Source organism: Puma concolor, chromosome C1, assembly GCF_028749965.1.
Source record: "Puma concolor isolate L17-30 chromosome C1, mPumCon1.1.hap2, whole genome shotgun sequence".
Lineage (NCBI taxonomy): Eukaryota > Metazoa > Chordata > Mammalia > Carnivora > Felidae > Puma > Puma concolor.
The window spans coordinates 165,588,535-165,611,996 of NC_141674.1; the positions used below are offsets into that span (position 1 = coordinate 165,588,535).

A 23,462-nucleotide genomic window follows, 5' to 3' on the forward strand; every position below is an offset into this window, starting at 1 on the left:
TTTATGAGCACTCTCATATTGTGCAGATTGTTTTTATAATATTTAGCCTGATCACTTTCAGATGATGTCAGCCTGTCTTGCTAAGATGTCTTCTGTGCACTGATTACCATTGCTGTAGATCTGTATTGTCTAATAGAACTTCCTGTGATGATGTAAATGTTCATACCAATAAATATGGTAGCCATTAGCCACATGTGGCTATAGGGCACTTGAAATGTGGCTAGTGTGATTGGGGAACTGAATTAAAAATTTTATTGAATTTTAATTAATTTAAATTTAAGTTAAATAGCCTCCGGTGACTGGTGGCTACCATATTGGACAGCACAGTTATTGAACATTATTCTGATAGTATGTGCTAAGATTTTGGTGCAGATTATTTTATATTATTAATCAATTGAATTAGTTTGGAATAAAGTGTCCAGCGGAGGAATAGGAGTTAGCGGAGTTACCCTAATTTCCTTATTATAATTAAAACTACATTTTTCTTTGGATTCACATGGGAATAAAAATATGCAGACTGCAATTTCAGAATTGAAAATAAAATGTGTTTTAGGTTGGTGTATCATTCCAACCTAAGAAGGAGATTGAAAGTGAAAGCGAAAATTGAAAATTCTATTTTGGGACCTCTCAGATATTTTCTTCCATCCTACAAGATAAAGGAGAAATACTGTTTGGATCAAAGCTTGGTTTGGATTTAAAGTTTTTATATTCTCAAAGACAGTTATGGTAATGTTCTGGTTTGCATTTTTAATATTTGAATAAAATGTTCTGTTTGTGACATCAGACTTCCTTATAAACTGCAGGTTAATTTATAAAATTTCTTCTGAACGAAGGATGAAGGTTAATTGTAGTAAATGTTGTAAAATTAATCTTTGGCTAACTAGAATTATGTCATCAATTGAGGTCTGTGGTGAATTGAGCATTGCTAAATTGCTAACCTTTCTTTAAAGTAAAAAAGTAGGGGCGCCTGGGTGGCTCAGCCGTTTGAGCGTCCGACCTCGGCTTAGGTCATGATCTCATGGTCCGTGAGTTCGAGCCCTGCGTCGGGCTCTGTGCTGACAGCTCGGAGCCCGGAGCCTGTTTCGGATTCTGTGTCTCCCTCTCTCTCTGACCCTCCCCTGTTCATGCTCTGTCTCTGTCTGTCTCAAAAATACATAAACATTAAAAAAAAAAGTAAAAAAGTTAAAAATTCACAGGACTGGAAACATGGCTTTGATTGCAGAACATTACCATTTTGCTTAATTTTTTTTGGTGAAATACAGCTTTTTGGAATAAAGATTAGTACAGTTACCACTATACATTTAGTTTAGCAAAATATACCATATTTACTGTTTTTAGAGTATTGTAATTGTTAACGGGAATATTATCCAAACATTTGAGAAGATAATGTTAAGATAATATTTCAGATTCTTTTTGTTCTTCTTTGAAGGCCTCAATCCCCTTAAGCCTTCATTCTCGGCAGATGATTTCTTCTCCCATTTCACAGGATGTGAGCATTCTCATTTTCTTGTCCTTCTTGCTCACCATCTTGTAGTTACCACTGACACTGACCACCCCTTGCATTGGAGTAGCAAGCTGTCCTGCTTTCTGACAAATAACCAGATCCCTCTACCTGTGCTCTTACATCCCTTTTTACCTTCTCATGGATCTTGTATGCCTGTTGTTCTCCCTGTTTCTTACCATTTCAGTGTGTTTTTGCTGTTTTTTTTTTCAAGCTCAACCTTTCTCCCTCATCGAGTACCACTACATATTAATAGAAGGAAGACCCTTCTAATCCCCTTCTTCCTTTTCTTCTCATCCATTCTTGTTGAACGAGCTGTTGATACTTACTGTCTCTAATTCTTCCGTTCTGAACAATTTGTGTTTTAATAAGCCTTCCACATAATTTTGATCCTAGTCTATACCTGTGGGTCAGTCAAGTAGTTCACTATTATAAACTGGAAGCACAGGTTATGGTATTTAGATGACAGTGTGCACTTACACAGAATCAGCTTTTGGTTGGTTGAGGTGGGGTTTAAAGCTAGACACAGTAATTGTTGGTGCATCAGTTAGAATTAGGTTTGGCTAGGAGTTATAGAAGACCCAAAATAGTAGAGACTTGAAAAGATAGAAGTTTATTTCTTTTTCTTATAAACACAGGTAATCTAGGTTCGGTGATTACCAAGGAACTAGGCATCTTTCCCCTTGTTGCTCTGCCATCTTCTCTCAGCTTCTGCTTCATGGTTGGGTTTGACTGCTGTGGCTGTAGACATCCTTTTCATATTCCAGTGAGCAGGAAGGAAAAAAAGAGGAGAGGTCATATCCATTATTTTTGAAGAAACTTCCCAGCCGTTGCCCAGAACTTTAAGTCTCATTGGTCAGAATTTAGACATTGGTCACATCCAGCTGTAAGGAAGACTGGGAAATAAACTTATTTCGTGCAGCCTCGTGTGAAGATACAATTCGTGATTTTTATTTTTTTTTATTTTTTATTTTTTTAAACGTTTATTTATTTTTGAGACAGAGAGAGACAGAGCATGAACGGGGGAAGGGCAGAGAGAGAGGGAGACACAGAATCGGAAGAAGGCTCCAGGCTCTGAGCCATCAGCCCAGAGCCCGACGCGGGGCTTGAACTCACGGACTGTGACATCGTGACCTGAGCTGAAGTCGGACGCCCAACCGACTGAGCCACCCAGGCGCCCCAATTCGTGATTTTTAAAAAGTGATTGCATAACATTACATGATTTGGATTCACCGTAAATAATTTACCTGTTCTTTATTGTTAGACATTTAAGTTGCTTGTGAAATTTTTGTTACTATAAACAAAGTGAAAACCAACAACTTATGTCTTTAAAAAGTGAATTGATAAGCATAAAGCTACACATTAGAATACTGAGTATATAAGAAAGAACTTGGAAGTAGCAAAAATAACATTTTGAGAATTTTCCTCTAAAACAAAGATGAAGATCCTGGAAAGAATAGTGGAATTAAGCAATACCTTGTAAAATTTGGACTTTATAGTCATCTATTAAAGAAGGTTAAACCAATACATAGTATTGCTGACTTATATAAACTAATGGAATAAAATAAGTGTGGATAATTTACATTTTTTAAAGTGTGTATAAACGCTCTAAGTGTCATACATACATTTACTGGTGTCTAAGTCCTTGATTTTTTTAGCACTGAAATGACATTTGATTTTGTTCGGACAAGTATTTTACTTTAAATTGATTCATTTTTTTTTCCAATAAAGTGTTACTCTATGAGCTTTTGCTCAAGTTTAGAAAATAAGTAAAAAGTTTTGTTCAAATATATATCTACCTTCACTAGGCTAATTATACTTGTATTGACTTGCAGGCCTTTTTGCAAATGTGTAACCTGCCTGTCAAAGTGGTTTGTAGGGCAAATGCAGAATATATGTCTCCATCTGGTAAGTTGTTTTTTGTTTTTTTTTTTTTTTAATTCTCTGTTAATATTCTGTATTGGTGAAATTGTAGTGATAGTTCAGTTTGTACCTAGATTTTTTTGTTTTGTTTACCCTTTGAAGACTTTTCCCATGGTTTTATGAAGTAACAATTGTAAACTTGATAATCTTTGGGCGGACATGGCTGTTCATTTCAACTCTGCGGTCATAGATGGTTAGTGGAAAGTCACAGTAAATATTAAGAAATATTAAGAAAATACATAATCTCAGATATCCCCAATCTTATTTACATAGTGCTGTTTCCACTTCAGAAAACAAATTTTAATATTAATGAATCCATTCATTATTAAACACACTTCTCTAAACTATGTCCTCTTATTATTCAGAGGGAAGAAGAGAGTGTGGAATAATTAATTTGTCAAAGATCTTAAGGTCATCTCTGAAAGCTTTTGGTTTCTAATTATTTCTTTTTTATTTTTATTTCAACAGGTTTTAAAATACTTTTTATTAAGATTTTAGCCTTTCCGCTATTTTTTATAATCAGTGTTGCCTTTTCTGTGTGTCATGTATTAGTAGATTAGGGTACAACTTTAAATATGGTTCAGATAAATTTTTTTTTAATTGTAATTTTCAGTTTTTTAATTTTTTAATTTTTTTTAACATTTATTTATTCTTGAGAGAGAGAGAGAGAGAGACAGAGCGTGAGAAGGGGAGGGGGACAGAGAGAGAGGTAGACACAGAATCTGAAGCAGGCTCCAGGCTTTGAGCTCTGTGCTGTCAGCACAGAGCCGGATATGGGGCTTGAACCTATGAACTGCAAGATCATAACCTGAACCGAAGTTGGTCGTCCAACCAACCGAGCCACCCAGGTGCCCCTGGTTCAGATAATTTTTAATATAAAAATATAGTGCCACAAAGCTGATAAATATTAACTAAAATTGGTATGGATTATAATTATGGTTTTGCTGCTACAGTAATAACACAGAATCGCTCCTTTATGGGTAAATCCACTGAGTATAAATGGTTGGGATAAGTGAGTTACATTGCTTTTAGGGAGACATTTATCTGTCTCCTCACTGTGAAAATAACTTAGAAATGACTTGTATAAAGCATTTTTTTCTTTTCATCTTCGATTCTTAAAGGTGGTAATAATTATCAAAAGCTGTGAAGACAGCCTCCATACACACTGAAAATTCTACATTAATAATCTACATTTATAGATTTATGAATATACATTTTAAAACATCTCCATAAAAGAATTTCTAGATTTGTAAACATAGACATGTTTTAGATTCTTGAAGCCCATTAATTAACTCATTTTCTATTATTTTTGTATAGAAATTTTATAAACTTTCTGAATTCTGGTGAAATGAATTATATTGGGTTCTGTCCATTTTTTCCTTTATGTAGTCATACAAAAAGAGTGTAGCTTTGCATACAAAAATGTTAATAATCTAATACTAAAGTTACTATCCTTGGCAAATGAGGAAAAGCCATGTGGTTCATCCACCTGTTTCCTAAAATGACTGTACTAAGTATCACCTAGGTGATATTTTGAAAGACAAATAAATACTATAGAGGCTACAAATCATACATATATACATACATACATTCATAGAGAGGAGTCTCCCATAAGTAGATGAAAATGGCACTTTCTCTTAAGGCACTTATTTAAATTGTATCATATGACTAGTATTACTCTCTTTCATCATATGATTTGGGGTGATCAAGGGATGTTTTATTTGTTGGAATGATCTTGTTCTAGTAGATTTTTAAAGCAGAGAGCATCATGGAGTAATCAGAAGACTGCTTGGCTAAGAGCTACGAAATTTTTACTCTAATCCTTCTGTGACCTTGTCACTTATTAACAGTTTCCTTGGGAAATTTCCCTTCTCTTTTTTGAGTGTCAGTGACTTCATCTGTAATATGTGGTGATTGCATTAGATGGTATCCGGGGTTCTTTTTGTTTCTAATATTTTCTGAATCTACAAACTTGCTTGCTTTCTTCTTGCTTCCTTTAAAGACAAAAATTCTTTTTTAAAAGCACTTTTTAAAAAAATCTTTAAGTAGGCTCCATGCCCAATTGTGGGGCTTGAACTCACGACTCTGAGATCAAGAGTTGCATGCTCTACCAACTGAGCCAGCCAGGAGCCCTTAAAAACAAAAGTTGAAAAAATGATTGTTTTGCATAAAATAAGAAATAGGGCCCTCAGATTTTTTTTTTTTAATGGTCTTTGATTGGTGCCAGCGAATAAATGTCTCACTGTGCTTTTGCCTGGTACTTGCAATAATAAGGATGTAACAATGGCTCCACTTTTTTTTTAAGTTTGTTTATTTATTTTGAGAGAGAGAGAGAGAGAGTGCGTATGAATGTGGGAGGGGCAGAGAGAGAGAGAGAGAGAGAGAGAGAGGAGGAGGAGGAGAGAGAATCCTAAGCAGACTGTGCTGTTACCACAGAGCCCAAGGCAGGGCTCAAACTCATGAACCTTGAGATCATGACCTGAGCTGAAATCAGGAGTCAGATGCTTAACTGTCTGAGCCACCCAGGCACCCCAACATTGGCTCCACTTTAAGTCAGGCTAGTGACAAAAAACATTATTTACTTCTAATTTGTTGCCTTGATTTTTATATACATCTTTATATTTAGAGATGTATGAGTACTCTGCTTTCCTGCTTCATAATCTACAATACTGAAAAAATATTTTTTTAAATTTATTTTTGAGAGAGAGAGCATGCACGGGCAAGGGGCAGAGAGAGGGGGACAGAGGATCTGACGTGGGCTCCGTGCTGAGAGCAGAGAGCAGAGAGCCCCATGGGGGGCTAGAACTTGCGAACCAGAGATCATGCCCTGAGCCGAAGTCAGATGCTTAACTGAGCCACCCCAGTGCCCAATACTCAAAGTATTTTTAAGAAAAGAAATAAAATACAAACCAAACTGGTTATTGAAAATGAGAAGTACACTTTGCTTTCAAAATGCTATGCCCTAAAAATAGCTTTAGTCTAGGCATTTATCCACACATAGTTTTCATTCTTAGATCATTTTATCTCAGACGACCTGTGCTATTTCTAGCATTATAGTACTTAACAAAGATTTTATCTCAAGCTAAAAAACACTATGACCCAATACTTTTTTACTTACTGACCCAATAAATTTACCAGTACTTACTTTTTACTTAGTTTTTACTTATTTACTAATTTTACTTATTTACCCAGTACTTATTTACCCAAATACATTCTTCTGACCTTTGCAAGATTAGAAGAAAGGTATGTGGAATGCGGTGTTTTTATACTGGTATCATGGAAATGTCTTCTAAACACATCAATAGAGTTGTTTCCCCGAAGGCCTGCCTTTCCCTTATAATGCACGTTATTTTATGGATGTAGGTGAAGCTTTTGTTGGTGCTGTTCACCTCATCCTTTACCCTAGGTCTGCATGAGGCCGAGAGGAGTCAATCTGTTGAAAAGGACCATGAAGAAGCCTGCTGTTAGTGTGAACTCTGAATTAGGTCTGACAGCAGATTTCATCCTCTAGCTTTTGGGGTGAACTTCATTGCTGTTTGGAGACTATTATCCTCTCTGATAATTTTGTCAACTATTAGTTTTTATAAAAATGAAATATTAGTTTTTTAATGTGACATTTATAGAGAGAAGCCAGTTTTTATAAGCATACTTTTATTTTTTTCCCCCAAATATGTCTGGGAACATACTTTGTATTAGAATTCATAAACTAGCATACCTTCAAAGATTGTTAATTCTCTTAATGCCTGATTTTTTTTGAGTCAAAGACATTTATTAAGGTACCGTTATGTGCTTAAGATATTGAACTTCCGTGTCTGAGGTTTAAAAGTAGATGTAAAAAGAAGTCGTCTTCTTAAATGTAGTTTAAAAATAGATTGATTCATTGGACTCTGAAGAGAAAGACCCACTGCATTTCTTAGAAATCTATCAGTGGTTGTGAACCAATGTCCTGCCTATTCATGTAAATTGAATAATTAGTGTTTACTGCTATAGAGTGACTTGTCAGTGTTAGTTCTGCAAAGGGAATATTATTGTGGTCGGTTACTATATGCAGGTGAGAATTCTAGAAATGAATCTCCTTTTTTTCTTTTAAAATTAGTAATTGTTTATAGAATTTGGGGTGCCTGGGTGGCTCAGTCATTTAAGTGTCCAACTCTTGATTTTGGCTTAGGTTATGATCTCAGAGTTTGAGAGTTTTAGCCCCACATTGGACTTCATGCTGATAGCTCAGGGCCTGCTTGGGATCTTCTCTCCCTCTCTTTCTAATCCTCCCCTGCTCATGCTCTCTCTCCTCTCTCTCTGTCTCTGTCTCTCTCTCAACGTAAATAAACTTAAAAAAATAGTTTATAGAATTTAACATACACATTTATAATTTTCAAAAGTTACAGGATTACAAGAGCAGTATATTAATAAAACATTCCATTTTTATGTTAATTTACTGAAAGTATTTTCATACATTTCTTTTTCCTCAACAGGTAAAGTACCTTTTATTCATGTAGGAAATCAAGTAGTATCAGAACTTGGTCCAATAGTCCAATTCGTTAAAGCAAAGGTAATAAAAAAGATATTAAATATATTTGATCACAGTTACTCTTAAGTCATTCATCATTCTTTAGCATGTCTTAACATTTACATTGATTTTAACCTAGTTTCATAAAATGCCAATATAAACTAGTGGAGAAATATTTCTAAAGTGGAAGTTTTTTTCCCCCGTAGTGTAAATCAATGGCAAAAGATGTAATTTGATCTTTACAAAATGGTAGATAAGTTTCTAACTTACACTTATGAGAATTTTGGTCATAAATGAAAACTTAGGTTGTTATAAAATGTTGAGTTAACCTTTGAGAAGGAAATATAGGATATATTTGGAAGTTGAATATTAATATATACATTTGAATTATTCAGCTTACGTTTTAATACTTATAAAGGACAACCCCCCACTAACATTTTGGGGAACATCTTTCCAGACTTTTTCTTGGCATATATAGAAAAATACAGATCTTACTATTATGTGCTATTTTGCAACCTGCCTTTTAAAATCATCAATATGTTTGGAAATTCTTCCATGTTAATGACTACAGAAATACATCATCCTTTTAAATTCTTGTATAGTATTCTTTTATATGGATGTATTATAACTTATTCACTTAAGTCTTTATTGATGGACACATTAAGTTGTAGTCAGGTTTTGGCTCTTACTGAGTGTTCAGGTAAATATTTTCTATACACACCTTTGTAAACTTGTCAGATTATCTTTTTAGGATAAATTCCGAAGAGTGATACTGTGATGTTAAAGGGGGTGTGCATTTTTAAAATCTCACCACAGATGGTTGTATTGAACTAAAGGATATACCATTTTATGCATTTTTTCATTATTATAGTATATTAGAATTTAAAAATTAATGTCTGTTTCCCTATACGTTTACTAACATTTTTTTCAACTTTGACCACTTTATAAGTAACACATGTCAATCTTCCAGCATTTATTTTATTACTAATAAGGTTAGTCTCTTAGAAAAAAAGGTTTACTGATCATTCTTGTTTTCTTCTTTTGTGAAATAATTGAAAATTTAATTTTGTCCATTGAAAGATACACTTTTATGATAGCATAGAAATACTACTTACTAATATTTTGTAGTGATAGCAGATAATTAATGATTTTTCATATAAAATTTTAGGAGATATTCTAGAAGTTTATTGTACATTTGTCATAAAACCATTGATGTAAAAAGTTATATTATTTGGTAGTAAGATAACTGAAAGTTTTTCTCTATTTAATACGATGCTCTTTTAAATTTTTTTAAATTCCCTTTAGGGCCATTCTCTTAGTGATGGGCTGGATGAAGTCCAAAAAGCAGAAATGAAAGCCTACATGGAATTAGTCAACAATATGCTGTTGACTGCAGAGGTATAATAGAAGATAATAGGCCTTGAAAATAAGCTTTTCCTCTTACAAAAGATAATCTTTCTTATGGGTTATTTTAAAATTATTGAGAAATAGGAATATAGTCTGTCAATTCTCGGACTAGGATGGTTCCTGGAATTATTTGGTTATTATGTTTGAACAAGTTGCCTGGCATTTCAGATCTAGTTTTTCTATTTGTAAAAAGGAGTGATTCTTGCCCATTCGTTATTTGACTTTGGGCTTGGGACGTTTACTTCATTCATATCTGTAAAATACTTTGATGATATTTAGAGATACACTACTATATGAATAAGAAATACTTTTATTCAGTATTACCATCAATTAAATTTAATAATTCTGTATAGCAACATTAGCCAGAGGAGGGAAACTGTCTTATGTGTGACATTTATAGGGTTGGCTCATAAAAAATCACCATGGCAGAAAATAATTTTCTTTATCCATTTTCTCTTTGGTGTTCTAAAGTTCTAGTGACTGTTCTTTTGTTCCTAGTTGTATCTTCAGTGGTGTGATGAAGCTACAGTAGGAGAGGTGAGTGGTTCTGCAGCATTTATCTTAATTAAAATTTAATGAGAAAACACTTTTGCTCAGAATCTTAAGTCCCTGCTCATAAATGAAACATTGTGGTTTATACCATTAGTGATATAGTTTTTCACTTACTTTAATTTTGCTTGCACATACATTTTAGGGAAGCTATGTGTCATCGTTTGATATAACTGGTTGCAAAGTACATAAAAGTTTATATATTTTTAAAGGGAATGGCTTAAAATTTTAATTTTTTAGCTTGCAAGCTGTGTATTTTTTTCAGATTGCTGTGTTTGTGTTCTGAAAATATGTTTTCCTGAGTATTCTGTTTGTAAAAACAGGCTTTGTTTTTAGAAAGAATCGTGTTGATAACAAAATCCTTTTGTTCTAGATCACTCATGCTAGATATGGATCTCCTTACCCTTGGCCCCTGAATCATATTTTGGCCTACCAGAAACAGTGGGAAGTCAAACGTAAGATGAAAGCTATTGGATGGGGTAACAAGACTCTGGACCAGGTGAGTTCAGACTGAAGTTGACAAAAGCCTCAACTTTAATGCATTAAGAAATTCATTTTTTATATTTAGTTTTTTTTAATTAAAAAAATTAAGAAAATTTTTGCTCTTATTTTTTTCTGACTTGGAAGTGGTTTTTATTTGTTTTATAAACAAATTACGTAACACAGAAAAATTCAAAAAGGAAATAGAGATTGCTTGAAATCCTACCACATAGAAATTGCCACTGCTATTTGGAGAACATTCTTCTGGATATCTCTTAATAACACTTTCCTTAAATGGGATCATGTTATACCTGTCACTCTATAATCTGATTTTTTTTTTTTCCCATTCACCAGTACATCGTGGGCATCTTTTATGTCAGTAAATGTAGCCTGCAACATCAGAATTAAAAAAACAAAAAACAAAAATAAAAAAACAAACCCTGTTAAATACAGTGCTTAATATATCTGTTTTTTTTTTTTTTTTAATTTTTTTTAAATTTACTGAAGTAGCAAAATTAAAAAAATACGTGTCTGGTCAAGGTCATGAGATTGAACTAATTCAGTCATTAAACTAATGTCTCTTTTCCAAGGCTATGCGTAGTCCTAGCAGCCAGTTTACCGATGTGTGCCATTGGCCACCAGGGGGATTGGGTAAATGAATAGGGATTGAGTAAATGACATAAATCCATCTCCACTAGCAGGAAGACCACTCAGATGCTTTTACTCATGGTAGGTCAGTAGTGTCATCTTTATGAAGCAAGCTTTTTAATGTATGTAAGATAATTTGAATATATGGATTCAGGAAAACATTTTTGTAGGGTGTGGAGTTTTGAGATAAAAACTTTCTTTGATAGTAATCCTTACAAGTAACGTAAGTGTACTTGTGTTTAAAGGAAAGCTGTTCTCACATTGTCTTCCTGTTATATAGAAAGTATTGCTTATGAAAAAAAATATGGCTTATGTTCTGTATGTGTTCTGTAGTCCGATTTAAATATATTATGAAAAGTTACCTACATTTATATTTTTGTTATAAACTGTGGTGCAGACTAAGTGTTAGACACATTTTATTGTTTTGCTAATTTAAATATTTTTCTTTGTGGTCCGTTGCCTTTGTTAGGTCTTAGAAGATGTAGACCAGTGCTGTCAAGCACTTTCTCAAAGACTGGGAACACAACCATATTTCTTCAATAAGCAGTAAGAAAGTTTATCTTTTTTGAGTTTCTTCTCTATATTGTTAGGTTACAAACTTATTCTATCGTAGAGGGATTGTTTTATCAGTATTTGTGAAAAGATTTTGGTATATTTAAATTCATTTTTGCCCTCATTAGACATTTACTTAGCACTTCTTGGCTATCAGACACAGCTCTAGGCTCTGGGAGACTCAAATTTCTAAAATGTAGCCCTTGCCATTAAAAATTTGTCTTCAGGGCAGACATGTAAACCAGTCATTATTGTCTGATAGGATAGAGGTGCTACTACGGGTAGTTCCAGATGCTGTGTTTGGAACTAACTACATAATCTTAATAAAATTCTGCATTTGCAAAGTACTGTTAAAACATGAAGTGTAGCTATACTTTTTTATATAGGGTGATACCCTGGGGAGTAGAAGAGTGAATAAAAATAAACAATTAAAAACATTGTTGGATGGACAAACACTATTATGAACTTATCTTTTAAAAGTTAATGAAAATAGGGGTGCCTGGGTGGCTCAGTTGGTTAAGTGTCCGACTTCGGCTCAGGTGATGATCTTGCAGTTTGTAGGTTCGAGCCCCACATTGGGCTGTCTGCTGTCAGCATGGAACCCACTTCAGATCCTCTGTCCCCCTTTCTGTGCCTGTTCTCCACAGGTTTTCTCTATCTCAAAATAAAGAAATAAAGTTAAATAAAAATAAAAAAAATAGGTCTGTAAGTTGTGCTTTAATTTTAAAAGTTAATGAAAATATTTGTAAAGCACAGAAATGAGTATGAAGGATGTAGGTTAAATATGTATGTATGTATGTATATGTAAATTGAATAATTCATGTTTAAGACAGAATTATTTTGTAACCTGGAAAAGAGTATCAAGGCAAAGAATGAATTTTCCTTTTTAAAAAAAAAATGTTAGAATTTGGGGCACCTGGGTGGCTCACTTGGTTAAGTGTCCGACTTCCGCTCGGGTCATGATCTCCCAGTTTGTGAGTTCGAGCCCCCTGTTGGGCTCTGTGCTGACAGCTCAGAGCCTGGAGCCTGCTTTGGATTCTGTGTCTCCCTCTGTCTGCCCCTCCCCTGCTCATGCTTGCTCGCTCGGGCTCTCTCTCAAAAATAAACATTAAAAAAATTTTTTTAAAAATGTTACAATTTTAATATGTCACAATCATCCTGTGATACAATTTAAGATGGACCTCAATTAGCATTTTAATCACACTGTTTTACGTAGAAATTCTAGACTTTTCTTGGCTCTGTAATACAAATTTTTGCTTTTTAGATTGGTAATTTTAAAAAGGTTTATTTGCTATTGTTTATTATATCTTTCTAGGCAGTCATCTTCTGTAGCCACGTCAAACATCTTTTGGTATAGATATTAATATTTGTAACAAACACAACTGTGGTGATAGCTTAGAAATATTTGTTATATTAAGGAAGGGATGCCTAGGTGGCTCAAATGTAAAGTGTCTGACTATTGATTTAGTCTCAGGTCATGATCTCACAACTTCATGGGTTTGAGCCCCACATCGGGCTCTGTGCGCTGACTGCGCAGAGCCTGCTTGAGATTTTGTCTCTCTCCCCACCCCCCCCCCGTCCTCCCCCACTCACGCTCTGTCTGTCTCTCAAAATAAATAAATAAACTTTAAAAATTTTCAAAAAAAAAAAAGGAAAAAATATTTGTTATATTAAAGTATACTACCTATAATTGAAATTTGGAGTCTGTTGATCTCTGAAGCACAGAGGTCAAAGAATTCATACCATGAAATCCAGGTAGGTAAAGCTTCTACAGCCATGTTAGTAATGTTTGCAATGTAGATTCTGTATGTGCCTCAGAGATCAACAGATCTCTGTGTGTCTCTAACACAAAAGAAATGTATCCACATGTTAGTATCAAGTAGTTCCTTGTCTTGCTGATATAGGAATTCTTAGGGGTTGAAACACTCAGAAGAGGTGTGTTTTATTGTTTGAAGTGCATTGTTATGTGTTAGGAGTTAGTTTTGTTATACATGCTATCTTCATGAGAGGCCAAGAGAATATATCTTATTTTTCTCATTTGACTCAGTGTCAGGGATTTCATAACCAGGTATCATTTAGCATGTAATTTAGTGGCAATAGAAAGAAATTTTTTTTTCATATAATGGTACGATTATATTTAAGCTTGTAATGAAAAATTCAAAGTTTAAAACAGGCAAAAAACCAAGGGTTGCTATGGAGGAACTGTTTAATATTAAGATGTAGGTTTCTGAAATAGTTTTACCTTGTATGAGACTTACATAAACATTTTCCCCTAATGATTGAAAAATGAATAGATTTTATTTTTAACTTTAGTTTTACCCCATTGTCTAATGCTGAACTGGAATTAGGAAAATGTAACTTGTATTTTCACTTTGATATGACAGAATTTTTTTATGTATCAGGAATCATTACTTTGTGAGATACCTTACCTTAGTGAATAGAGCACTAGCTTAAGATACTTAAGATACTACTAGATAAGGTAGTATTGGATTCCAGGCCAGTGGCCTGAATTCTCTTCTTGGCTTTAATATATACCAGAGTTCAGCAAGTTACTTTATTTCCCCGTGTATTGTCCCCTTACCCTCTAAAATTAGAATAAAATTTTCTCCTAGCTTACCTTCTGGGGATGTTGAGAGGACTCATGAAAGAAACTCGGTAGTTGTACTTGATGAGAGAAGGGGAAAGGGAGATGAGGGAAATCCTGCAGCAGGAATAGGAATTGGGAAAAGAGGACAAAGAAGATAAATGGTGGAAAGAAAAAAGGAAGGTGAAATTGAAAGGAATTAGAAATAATGCAAGATAGTTATTAATATCAGGTGGCCTCTTTATTCTTAATAGTATATAGTGTTGGTAGCATTTAAATCTTTAAATCATAGTTCTGAAATGCAGTTAAACAAAATCTGTATTTTCTTGTTATATATATAAGCTATCTTGCTGATGTGATCTCTTTTAAGACACATACTGACAGACTACTGGGTCATTTATTCTTTTTCATGTGAGCATGGACTTGGAATGAAAAAGTAAACTTTTCTTAAAGGGTTATTTTTATGTTACCTTTTTCCCCCTAAGTATAGTCAGGATGAATGAATTACATTGTTGTAAAGCATTTATGAGCTCCTTGCAGGTCTGTGTATTTTCTAAACAAACCCTAGTTGGTAGCAGAGGCTCAGTAAGTGTTTTTTAAAACTAGCTTAAATTGAGGGGCGCCTGGGTGGCTTAGTTAAGCGTCCAACTTCGGCTCAGGGTCATGATCTCGTAGTTTGTGAGTTCGAGCCCCGCGTCGGGCTCTGTGCTAACAGCTCGGAGCCTGGAGCCTGCTTTGGATTCTGTGTCTTTCTCTCTCTGCCCCTTCCCCACTTGTGCTCTGTCTCTCAAAAATAAGTAAAATGTAAAAAAAAAACAAAAAAAAAACCAGCTTAAATTGAGAAATTGGAAGAAGAGTTATATTTGAAAAAGAGTGTTGTTATTAACTATTAAATGGTAAAACTTGAAAATAAACTTTCGTATACTGATGGGAAAGGATATTGAAGAAATGCTGCAAAAATTACACATAAGAATCTTAAGATGAAAGATTTCAGAGGGGATTTGGATTTTATTGAGGTTTATTCAATAAAGAAATTACCAATTGATAAATTTAATCAGTAATAAAAGAACTCCCAACAAACAAAAGTCCAGGACCAGATGGTTTCACAGGTGAATTCTACCAGACATTAAAGAAGAGTTGATACCTATTCTTCTCAAGCTATTCAAAAAAATAGAAGAGGAAAGAAAACTTATAAATTCATTCTATAAGGCCAGCGTTATAGATTTTCTGATCTGTATCTTTTCTGATCTGATTTTTCTGATCTGTATCTTTGCCTGATACCAAAACCAGGCAAAGATACTATCAGAAAGAAAGGAAGGAAGGAAGGAAGGAAGGAAGGAAGGAAGGAAGGAAAGGAAAAAAAGAAAACCAGGTTAGTATCTCTGATGAGCATAGATGCAAAAAATCCTCAACAAAATATTAGCAAACTGAATTCAATAGTACATTAAAAGGATCATTCACCAAGATCAAGTGGGATTTATTCCATGGTTGCAGGGGTGGTTCAGTATTCTCAAATCAATCAGTGTGCTAAATCACATTAATAAGAGAAAGGATAAAAACCATATGATCGTCATCTCAGTTGATCCAGAAAAAGCATTTGACAAAGTATGACATCTCTTCATGATAAAAACTCTCAACAAAGTGGGAATAGAGGAAACGTACCTCAACATAATAAAGGCCATATATTAAAACCCAGATAATATCAGTTGTGAAAAAATAAAAGCTTTTCCTTTATGATCAGGAACAAGACAAGGATATCCACTCTTACCACTTTTATTCAATATAGTACTGGAAATCCTAGTCACAGCAATCAGATAAGAAAAATAAATAAAAGACATCCAGATTGTTAAGAAAGAAGTAAAACTGTCACTATTTGCATTTGACATGATAATATATATAGGAAATCCTAAAGACTCTACCAAGAAGCTATGAGAACTGACACATGAATTCAGTAAAGTTGCAGGATAGAAAATTAATCTGTAGAAATCTATTGTGTTACTATTTACTAGTTACAAAGTAACAGAAAGAGAAATTAAGAAAATAATCTCATTTACAGTTACACCAAAAAGAATAAAAATACCTAGGAATAAATTTAACCAGGGAGGTGGAAGACCTATACCCTGAAAGCTATAAGACATTGATGAAAAGAATTTAACATGATATAAACAAGTGGAAAGATATAGTCTGCTCATGGTTTTGAAGAATTAGTATTGTTAAAATGTCCATATTACCCAAAGCAATCTACAGATTGAATGCAATCCCTATCAAAACCCAAATAACACTTTTCATACAACTATAGCAAATAATCCTAAAATACGTATGGAACCACAAAAAACCTCAAACATCCAAAACAATCTTGAGAAAGAAGAACAAAGCTGTGGAAGCGTCATAATCCCAGATTTCAAGATATAGTAATCGAAACAGTATGGTACTGCCACCAAATCAGACACATAGATCAATAGAACAGGATAGAGAACCCAGAAATAAACCCATGCATGTATGGTCAATTAATCTATGACAAAGGAGGTAAAAATATCCAATATGACACAGAAGGAAAAGATAGATAGTTTTTTTAATAAATGGTGTTGTGCCAACTGGACAGCCACATGCAAAAGAATGAAACTGGACCACTTTCTCACACCAGACATAAAAATAAACTCAAAATGTATTAAAGACCTAAATGTGAGGCCTGAAACCATAAAACTAAAAGAAAATTAGGCAGTAATCCTTTAGACATCATCACCCTTAGCAGCATATTTATGGATATGTCTCCTCAGGCAAGGGAAACAAAAGCAAAAAATAAACTTGGTACTACCCCAAAATAAAAAGTTTTTGTACAGTGAAACCATCAACAAAACCAAAATGAATGGGAGAAGATATTTGCAAATGATATATTCAATAAGGGGTTAATATCAAAAATATGTAAAGAACTTCTACAACTCAACATCAGAAAACCAATCTGATTAAAATAGGCAGAGGACCTGAATAGATATTTTTCCAAAGAAGACATACAGATGACCAACAGACCCATGAAAAGATGCTCAACATTACTTAATCATAAGGGAAATGCAAATCCAAACCACAATGAGCTATCACCTCACCAGTCAGAATGGCTATTATCAAAAAGACAAGAAATAAAAAAGTGTTGGTAAGGATGGAGAAAAGGGAATCCTTTTGCACTGTTGGTGAGAAAGTAAATTGGTGTAGCCACTGTGGGAAACAGTATGGAATTTCCTCAAAATATTGAAAATAGAAATAAACAGTAATATTACTACTGGGTATTTACACACATACACAAAAAAGAAAACACTAATTTGGAAAGGTACATATTTATTATTGTTGATAATAATTATTGATAATAAATATTGTTGATACATATTTATTATTATTTATTATTGCAGCATTATTTACAAAACCCAAATTATGGAAGCAACCCAAATGTCTATCAATAGGTGAATGAATAAAGAAAGTGTGTATATATGTATGTATATATACATAATATATAATTAAAATATACTGTATATAATATGTATGCATATAACATGGAATATTAATCATAAGTAATGAGGTCTTGCCATTTGCAGCAACATGGATGGACCTAGAGGGTATTAGGCTAAGTCAAAGACAAATACCATATGATTTTACTTACATTTGGAATCTGGAAAAAAAAAACACCAAAAAACAGAACAAATAAACAAAAAAACCAGACTCTTAAACACAGAAACAAATTGGCAGTTACTAGAAGGGAGGTGGATGGGAAAGATACACAAAATAGATAAAAGGAATTAAGAAGTACAAACTTCTAGTTATAGAATAAATAAGTCATGGAGATGCAAAGTACAGCATAGGGAATATAGTCAATAATATTGTAATAATGTTGTATGGTGACTAGTTGTTGTGGTGAGTATTGTATAATGTATACAATTGTTGAATCAATATGTTGTACATCTGAAGCTAATCTAACATTGTGTGTCAATTATACTTTAGTGATAGTAATTTTAAAAATCACCACCTGAGAAAATTAAGGAGGAATTGCTTAAAATTTCAAAGGTTAGATATAAAAAAGGCTGGCAAGGGACTTGATTTACAAACTTGAATGACAGTCTTAAAGATCAGTGATTAGTATATAAAGAAAGAATATGTAGATTATTGCTAGAGTATGAAGACATGGCAAGTTAGTAGTGTAAGGGAGAGAAAAACTACTTGAAAACTGAGACAAAATTAATGTGTTTGAACTGACTATAAAAGGTATCCGAAAGAAAGAAATACGTAGTCATAATAAAGCAAAAAAGTTGAGTGCAGAGAAATTTAAATGGGAAAGATTAAGAAAACATTCACATTTTACAGTATTTTTATTTTGATATTCAAATGAAAGAATATTAGATAACTGATGGATGTTAGCTGAACCTTTTGGGATAATCATTTCATAATATGTATAAGTCAAACCACCATGCTGTACATCTTAAACTTATACAATGATATATGTCAATTATTTCTCAATAAAAATAGGAAAAAAAAGAATAGTAATAACCAACAGAAATGTGGGAAGAATGATAATGCAAGATAAGGAATTTAAATATGTATTTATGACCTTTGAATGTTTTTCTAATAAAAAGTCTATAAAGCTAGATGTAATAATATATATAAAAGATGTTAAAAATCTTAGGAGGAGAGTTGCTATCAGTATTCAAATTACAATCCACTACTTAACAGAAGGGTAGAAATGTTGTTTTTCTTTATATATGGTTTAGGAAAAATTATTAAAACTGGATGTTCATCAGGATCTTGGCTCTTAATTCAGTAGAAATATTGGGCAAAGTGTGTGTTTTGTGCTTGCATATGAATTGCAAATATTTTGAGTTTATTGCCTTTTTTTTTTTTTTTTTTTTTTTTTAAATCAGGGTTAGGGGTACCTGGGTGGCTCAATCCGTAAAGCCTCTGACTCTTGATTTTGTCTCAGGTCATGCATGATCTCTTGGTTCATGGGATCGAGCCCTGCATTGGGCTCTAGGTTGAGAGCATAGAACCTGCTTGAGCTTCTGTCTCTCCTCTCTCTCTGCCCCTCCCTGCTTGTGCATGCACATGCACTCTCTCTCTCTCTCTCTCTCTCTCAAAATAAATACTCTTAAAAAAATTAATAATTAGGTTTAGGGGTGCCTGGATGGCTCAGTCAGTTAAGTGTCCTACTTTGGCTCAGGTCACGATCTTATGGTTTGTGAGTTCAAGCCCTACATCGGGCTCTCTGCTTGTCAGCACAGAATCTGCTTCAGATCCTCTGTCCACTCCACGCTGCCCTCCCCTGCTCACACATGCACACTCTCTCTCTCTCTCTCAAAAATAAACTTAAAAAAATTCTTTAAAAATTAGGTTTGTTATGGTATTTATATATAGTAAAATTGACAGTTTTATGTTTACAGCTCTGATGTTTAGGAATGGTATACAGTTGTGTAACTACTATCACTGGTGTCCTTTTTAAAAAGAAAGAATTGTAGGAATTGGTAATTTATATGTCATATATATATATATATATAATTAAGTAATGGCTGAAATTTGTAAAGATTACAAAAAATATGCATTAGAAGTTATGTACGTTTCAGTTGATATAGCATATTGTATTCTACTTCCTGTTAGATGTTGTAAAGTAACTTGCCAAAGAGTTGCTATCTTTATGTAACATAAGATCAATTTCTGTATGCTCATTACCTGTATAATTCAGCAACTTTTGAATTACGTGGATGTTTATTTGCAGCAAATAACATTTTGACCACTTCAGGGGTACTTTTAGACCACTCTAGTTTGAATATACACTTAATGCTTGAACTCCCTCAGAGCCTTCATTTATTGATAAAGGATGCCCATCTATACCACTGGAATTTGCATCAGGAAATAAATTCACCTTTTTTTATTATCTAATTCAAGTAGCAAAGAGTAGTTAATCCTAAACAGGAATTAGGAAAGATTGGTGAGATAAGATACATCTTTTAAGAAATATATTTAGGGATATGGAAGAGTTAGTGTTTATATTAATTCTCCCAGAGTGCCTCAGCTCTACATTTGTCCACCTTCTATATCTCTGGTTCTTTTCAGGCATCCCTTTGTTATTGATTCGTCATTTATATGATAGGATCATGGTGCTATTAAGTCCAAGGACACGTTGGCTACCCTCACCTGACTAATAATTCTTCATGAATGTGTCAAAAAAGGGAAGGCTTTGAAAGAATCTGAATAACCACTATTGAAAAATTAAATATCCTGGATACGTTAGGCAGGATGTATTTCTCTCTGTTTGCATCCAGCATATACAGATTCAGTTCCTGAGATCCTTTTCCAAGAACTGGGGATATAAAAGATATATGCAGTGTTATCTTTAAAGAGCTTGGAGTATAATGAGGGGAAACACGTGAACACAGTTATAGTGTGGTAATATAAATGCATCACCTTTTTATTCATTCAAAACATAGTAAGAACCTACTTTGTACCAGGCATTGTTCTAAGTATTGGGGACACAGCAGGAAACAAGTAGAGAAGATCTCCCTGGTAGAGGGAGACAGACACCTAACAACAAATGTTAGATAGTATTAAGTGCCACATGGAGAATTAAAATGGATCACGTGGTAATAAGTGACTGCATGTCCACTTTAGTTTGGGTGTTCAGGGGAGGCTTTAAGATGTGACATTTAAACCTTATTCTGAAAAATAAGAAGCTGGCAATGTGAAGTCAAGGGAAGAGTGTTAGAGGCAGCAGGAATAATTGTGTCAAGGCCGTAAGATGGGCTTGAGTTTGTTACATTTGGATGGAAGAAGCAAGGCTGTTAGTAGTATGTTGACAGTGGTGGGAGATGAGGCTGAAGAGATAAGCAGCGGCCAGGTCATCTAGGCTTTGCATACTTCATGTAATGAGTTTGGCATATTACTGTAAGTGGGATGGATATTCGTTGGAATATTTTATGCTTGGAGTGGTACGGTGTGGTGACTTTAAACCAAAAATCACTCTGGCTACTCTGTGGACAATGAATAGAGCCAACGTTAGGAGGCTATTGCAGTGGTCTAGCTGAGAGATGATGGTGGCTCAGAGTAGATGAGAACGGAGGGAGAGAATTAGTAGTAATCAGGACGTATTTGGCGGTTGTGTCTCACAACACTTGCTGATGGATATGAGGGCAAGAGAAAGAGAGGACTCAATAGTAACCCTGAGATTTTTGGTGCAGATGGCTGAGAGGCTAGTGGTGCCTTTTAGTTTGGGAAATGAGATGAGCATGTTTGAGATGCTTATTCACCATTCAGGCAGAGATGTTATGTAGTATGTATGTGTGTATGATTCAGGAATTTAGAAGAGGGACTGGGATTGGAGACAAATAGTGGGGACTTAGTGGCATAAAGAGGTATTTAAAGCCATGCAGCAGCATGAGGTCATTCATCATTAGTGATCAAGGCCACATAGCTAGAAAGGAAGTGGCAGAATTAGGATTCATACTTAGATTTGATGGACCCCCAAAATCTATTCTAAACTAGATCACTGCAACATACTTTCACATTTAGGTAGGCTAACACATATTTTCTCAAAAGCTTTATCACTATGGGACTGACACCAATAATTAGCTCCTAATTATGATGATATTTTCCCTTCAGTAAGATTGTGCTGGCAATTATTTTAATATAATGTAGTTTGGTGATGCCTCATTTATAGACCATTAGTAGTGAGGTGGATAAATTTCAATTTTTTGTTACTAATATTTAATTAAAGGGGAAAAAACCCTGGAAATTTTTTTATTGAAGCTATGTTTATTTCTCTTTCAGAAAGCTAAGTTACTTGAAAAGTGGTAAAGTTAAAGTTAAATCCTGTTTTTCATACATGATTGGGTAATCAGGTGTTATTTGTTCCTGCACCACAGTGAAATCCTGTGCTTCGATACCATTTTGTTTATACATCTATTACAGCACTTACTAAATTGTGCTGTGGTAATTTATGTTTTGTGTCCCATGTCTTAGAATATCTTTGGTGTTTTCGTAGCTCTCGCACCTAGCACACAGTTCCTGGCGCATTGGAGACCTGTTTAATGGATAAATTAATGAGTAAAATGAATATAAACAATTGTGCCAAGGTTATTTTAATGTCTTACTACTTTAAAAAGCAAGTCACACAACTAGCAAATCATAACTTAAAAAGGTTTTTTTTCATGTCTTACAACAGAAACTCCCAAGTAAAAACAAAATAAATTCTATCAAGTTGAGGTAGGATTTATTTCTCATGTGACTTTCTTTTAAATAGATGAATAGAGGGGCGCCTGGGTGGCTCAGTCGGTTAAGCGTCCGACTTTGGCTCAGGTCACGATCTCGCGGTCCGTGGGTTCGAGCCCCGCGTCGGGCTTGGGCTGATGGCTCAGAGCCTGGAGCCTGCTTCTGATTCTGTGTCTCCCTCTCTCTCTGCCCCTTCCCCGTTCATGCTCTGTCTCTCTCTGTCTCAAAAATAAATAAAACGTTAAAAAAAAATTTTTTTTAAATAGATGAATAGAATGTTTTAAAAAGTAATGTATATTCTACCATACAAGTTAAATGCTGTTCTTGTTACTCTCATTTCTATTTTTGTTTTAGGCCTACTGAACTAGATGCACTGGTATTTGGCCATTTGTATACCATTCTTACCACACAGTTGACCAATGATGAACTTTCCGAGAAGGTAAAAAACTATAGCAACCTCCTTGCTTTCTGTAGAAGAATTGAACAGCACTATTTTGAAGACCGTGGTAAAGGCAGCTCATCTATCAGATCATCTTAGAGATACGTCTTAATTTAGTGATTTAGAAAAAATTAACTTGAAATATGTGAAAGACCCAGTAAATGATATCAGAATTTTAAAACCAAAAATACTGCTTTTTGAAACCTCAGAGTAAATTATATAATGTATCCTATACATGTACTTTATACTGTTAATTAAAGCAATTCTGAATGATTTCATTTGCTATGTTGTACTCTATATCTTGAAATTTTTGTTTTCCTTGAAACGTATGCCTATAAAAATAAAGCTCAAAGAACTGTATGGCTGGTGTATTTATTTCCTTTTGATCTTTCTGAAAGCCACTCTTGAGTTTTTTTACATGGAATAAACGGTCTTTTCTAAGGCGAGTAATTTATGCTCCATACTTTTAAGATTACTTTAATAGGTACATGGTGAACCTAGGCATGGGAAAAATGTTCTTAAGAAACATGCACTCAGAAAATGTAAATAATTGCAAGGCAATTAAATCCTGGAACAGATTACCGCTTAAGAGCATTCTTCATATCTAAACCTAGTTGAAGTTTTATTTATTTTT

General features: G+C 34.1%; 1 protein-coding gene across 1 annotated transcript in view; it reads left to right on the forward strand.

Moving 5' to 3' along the window:
- Window positions 1-23,188, forward strand: part of MTX2 (metaxin 2) — a 66,568-nt gene extending 43,380 nt beyond the window's left edge. The window contains exons 4-10 of the mRNA XM_025934880.2: window positions 3,337-3,409; window positions 7,897-7,973; window positions 9,237-9,329; window positions 9,837-9,875; window positions 10,261-10,386; window positions 11,485-11,561; window positions 22,744-23,188. Of these exons, the coding sequence (XP_025790665.1) occupies window positions 3,337-3,409; window positions 7,897-7,973; window positions 9,237-9,329; window positions 9,837-9,875; window positions 10,261-10,386; window positions 11,485-11,561; window positions 22,744-22,927 (669 nt within the window). The 3' untranslated portion in view covers window positions 22,928-23,188. The remainder of the gene's footprint in view (window positions 1-3,336; window positions 3,410-7,896; window positions 7,974-9,236; window positions 9,330-9,836; window positions 9,876-10,260; window positions 10,387-11,484; window positions 11,562-22,743) is intronic.
- Window positions 23,189-23,462: the final 274 nt, after the last annotated feature.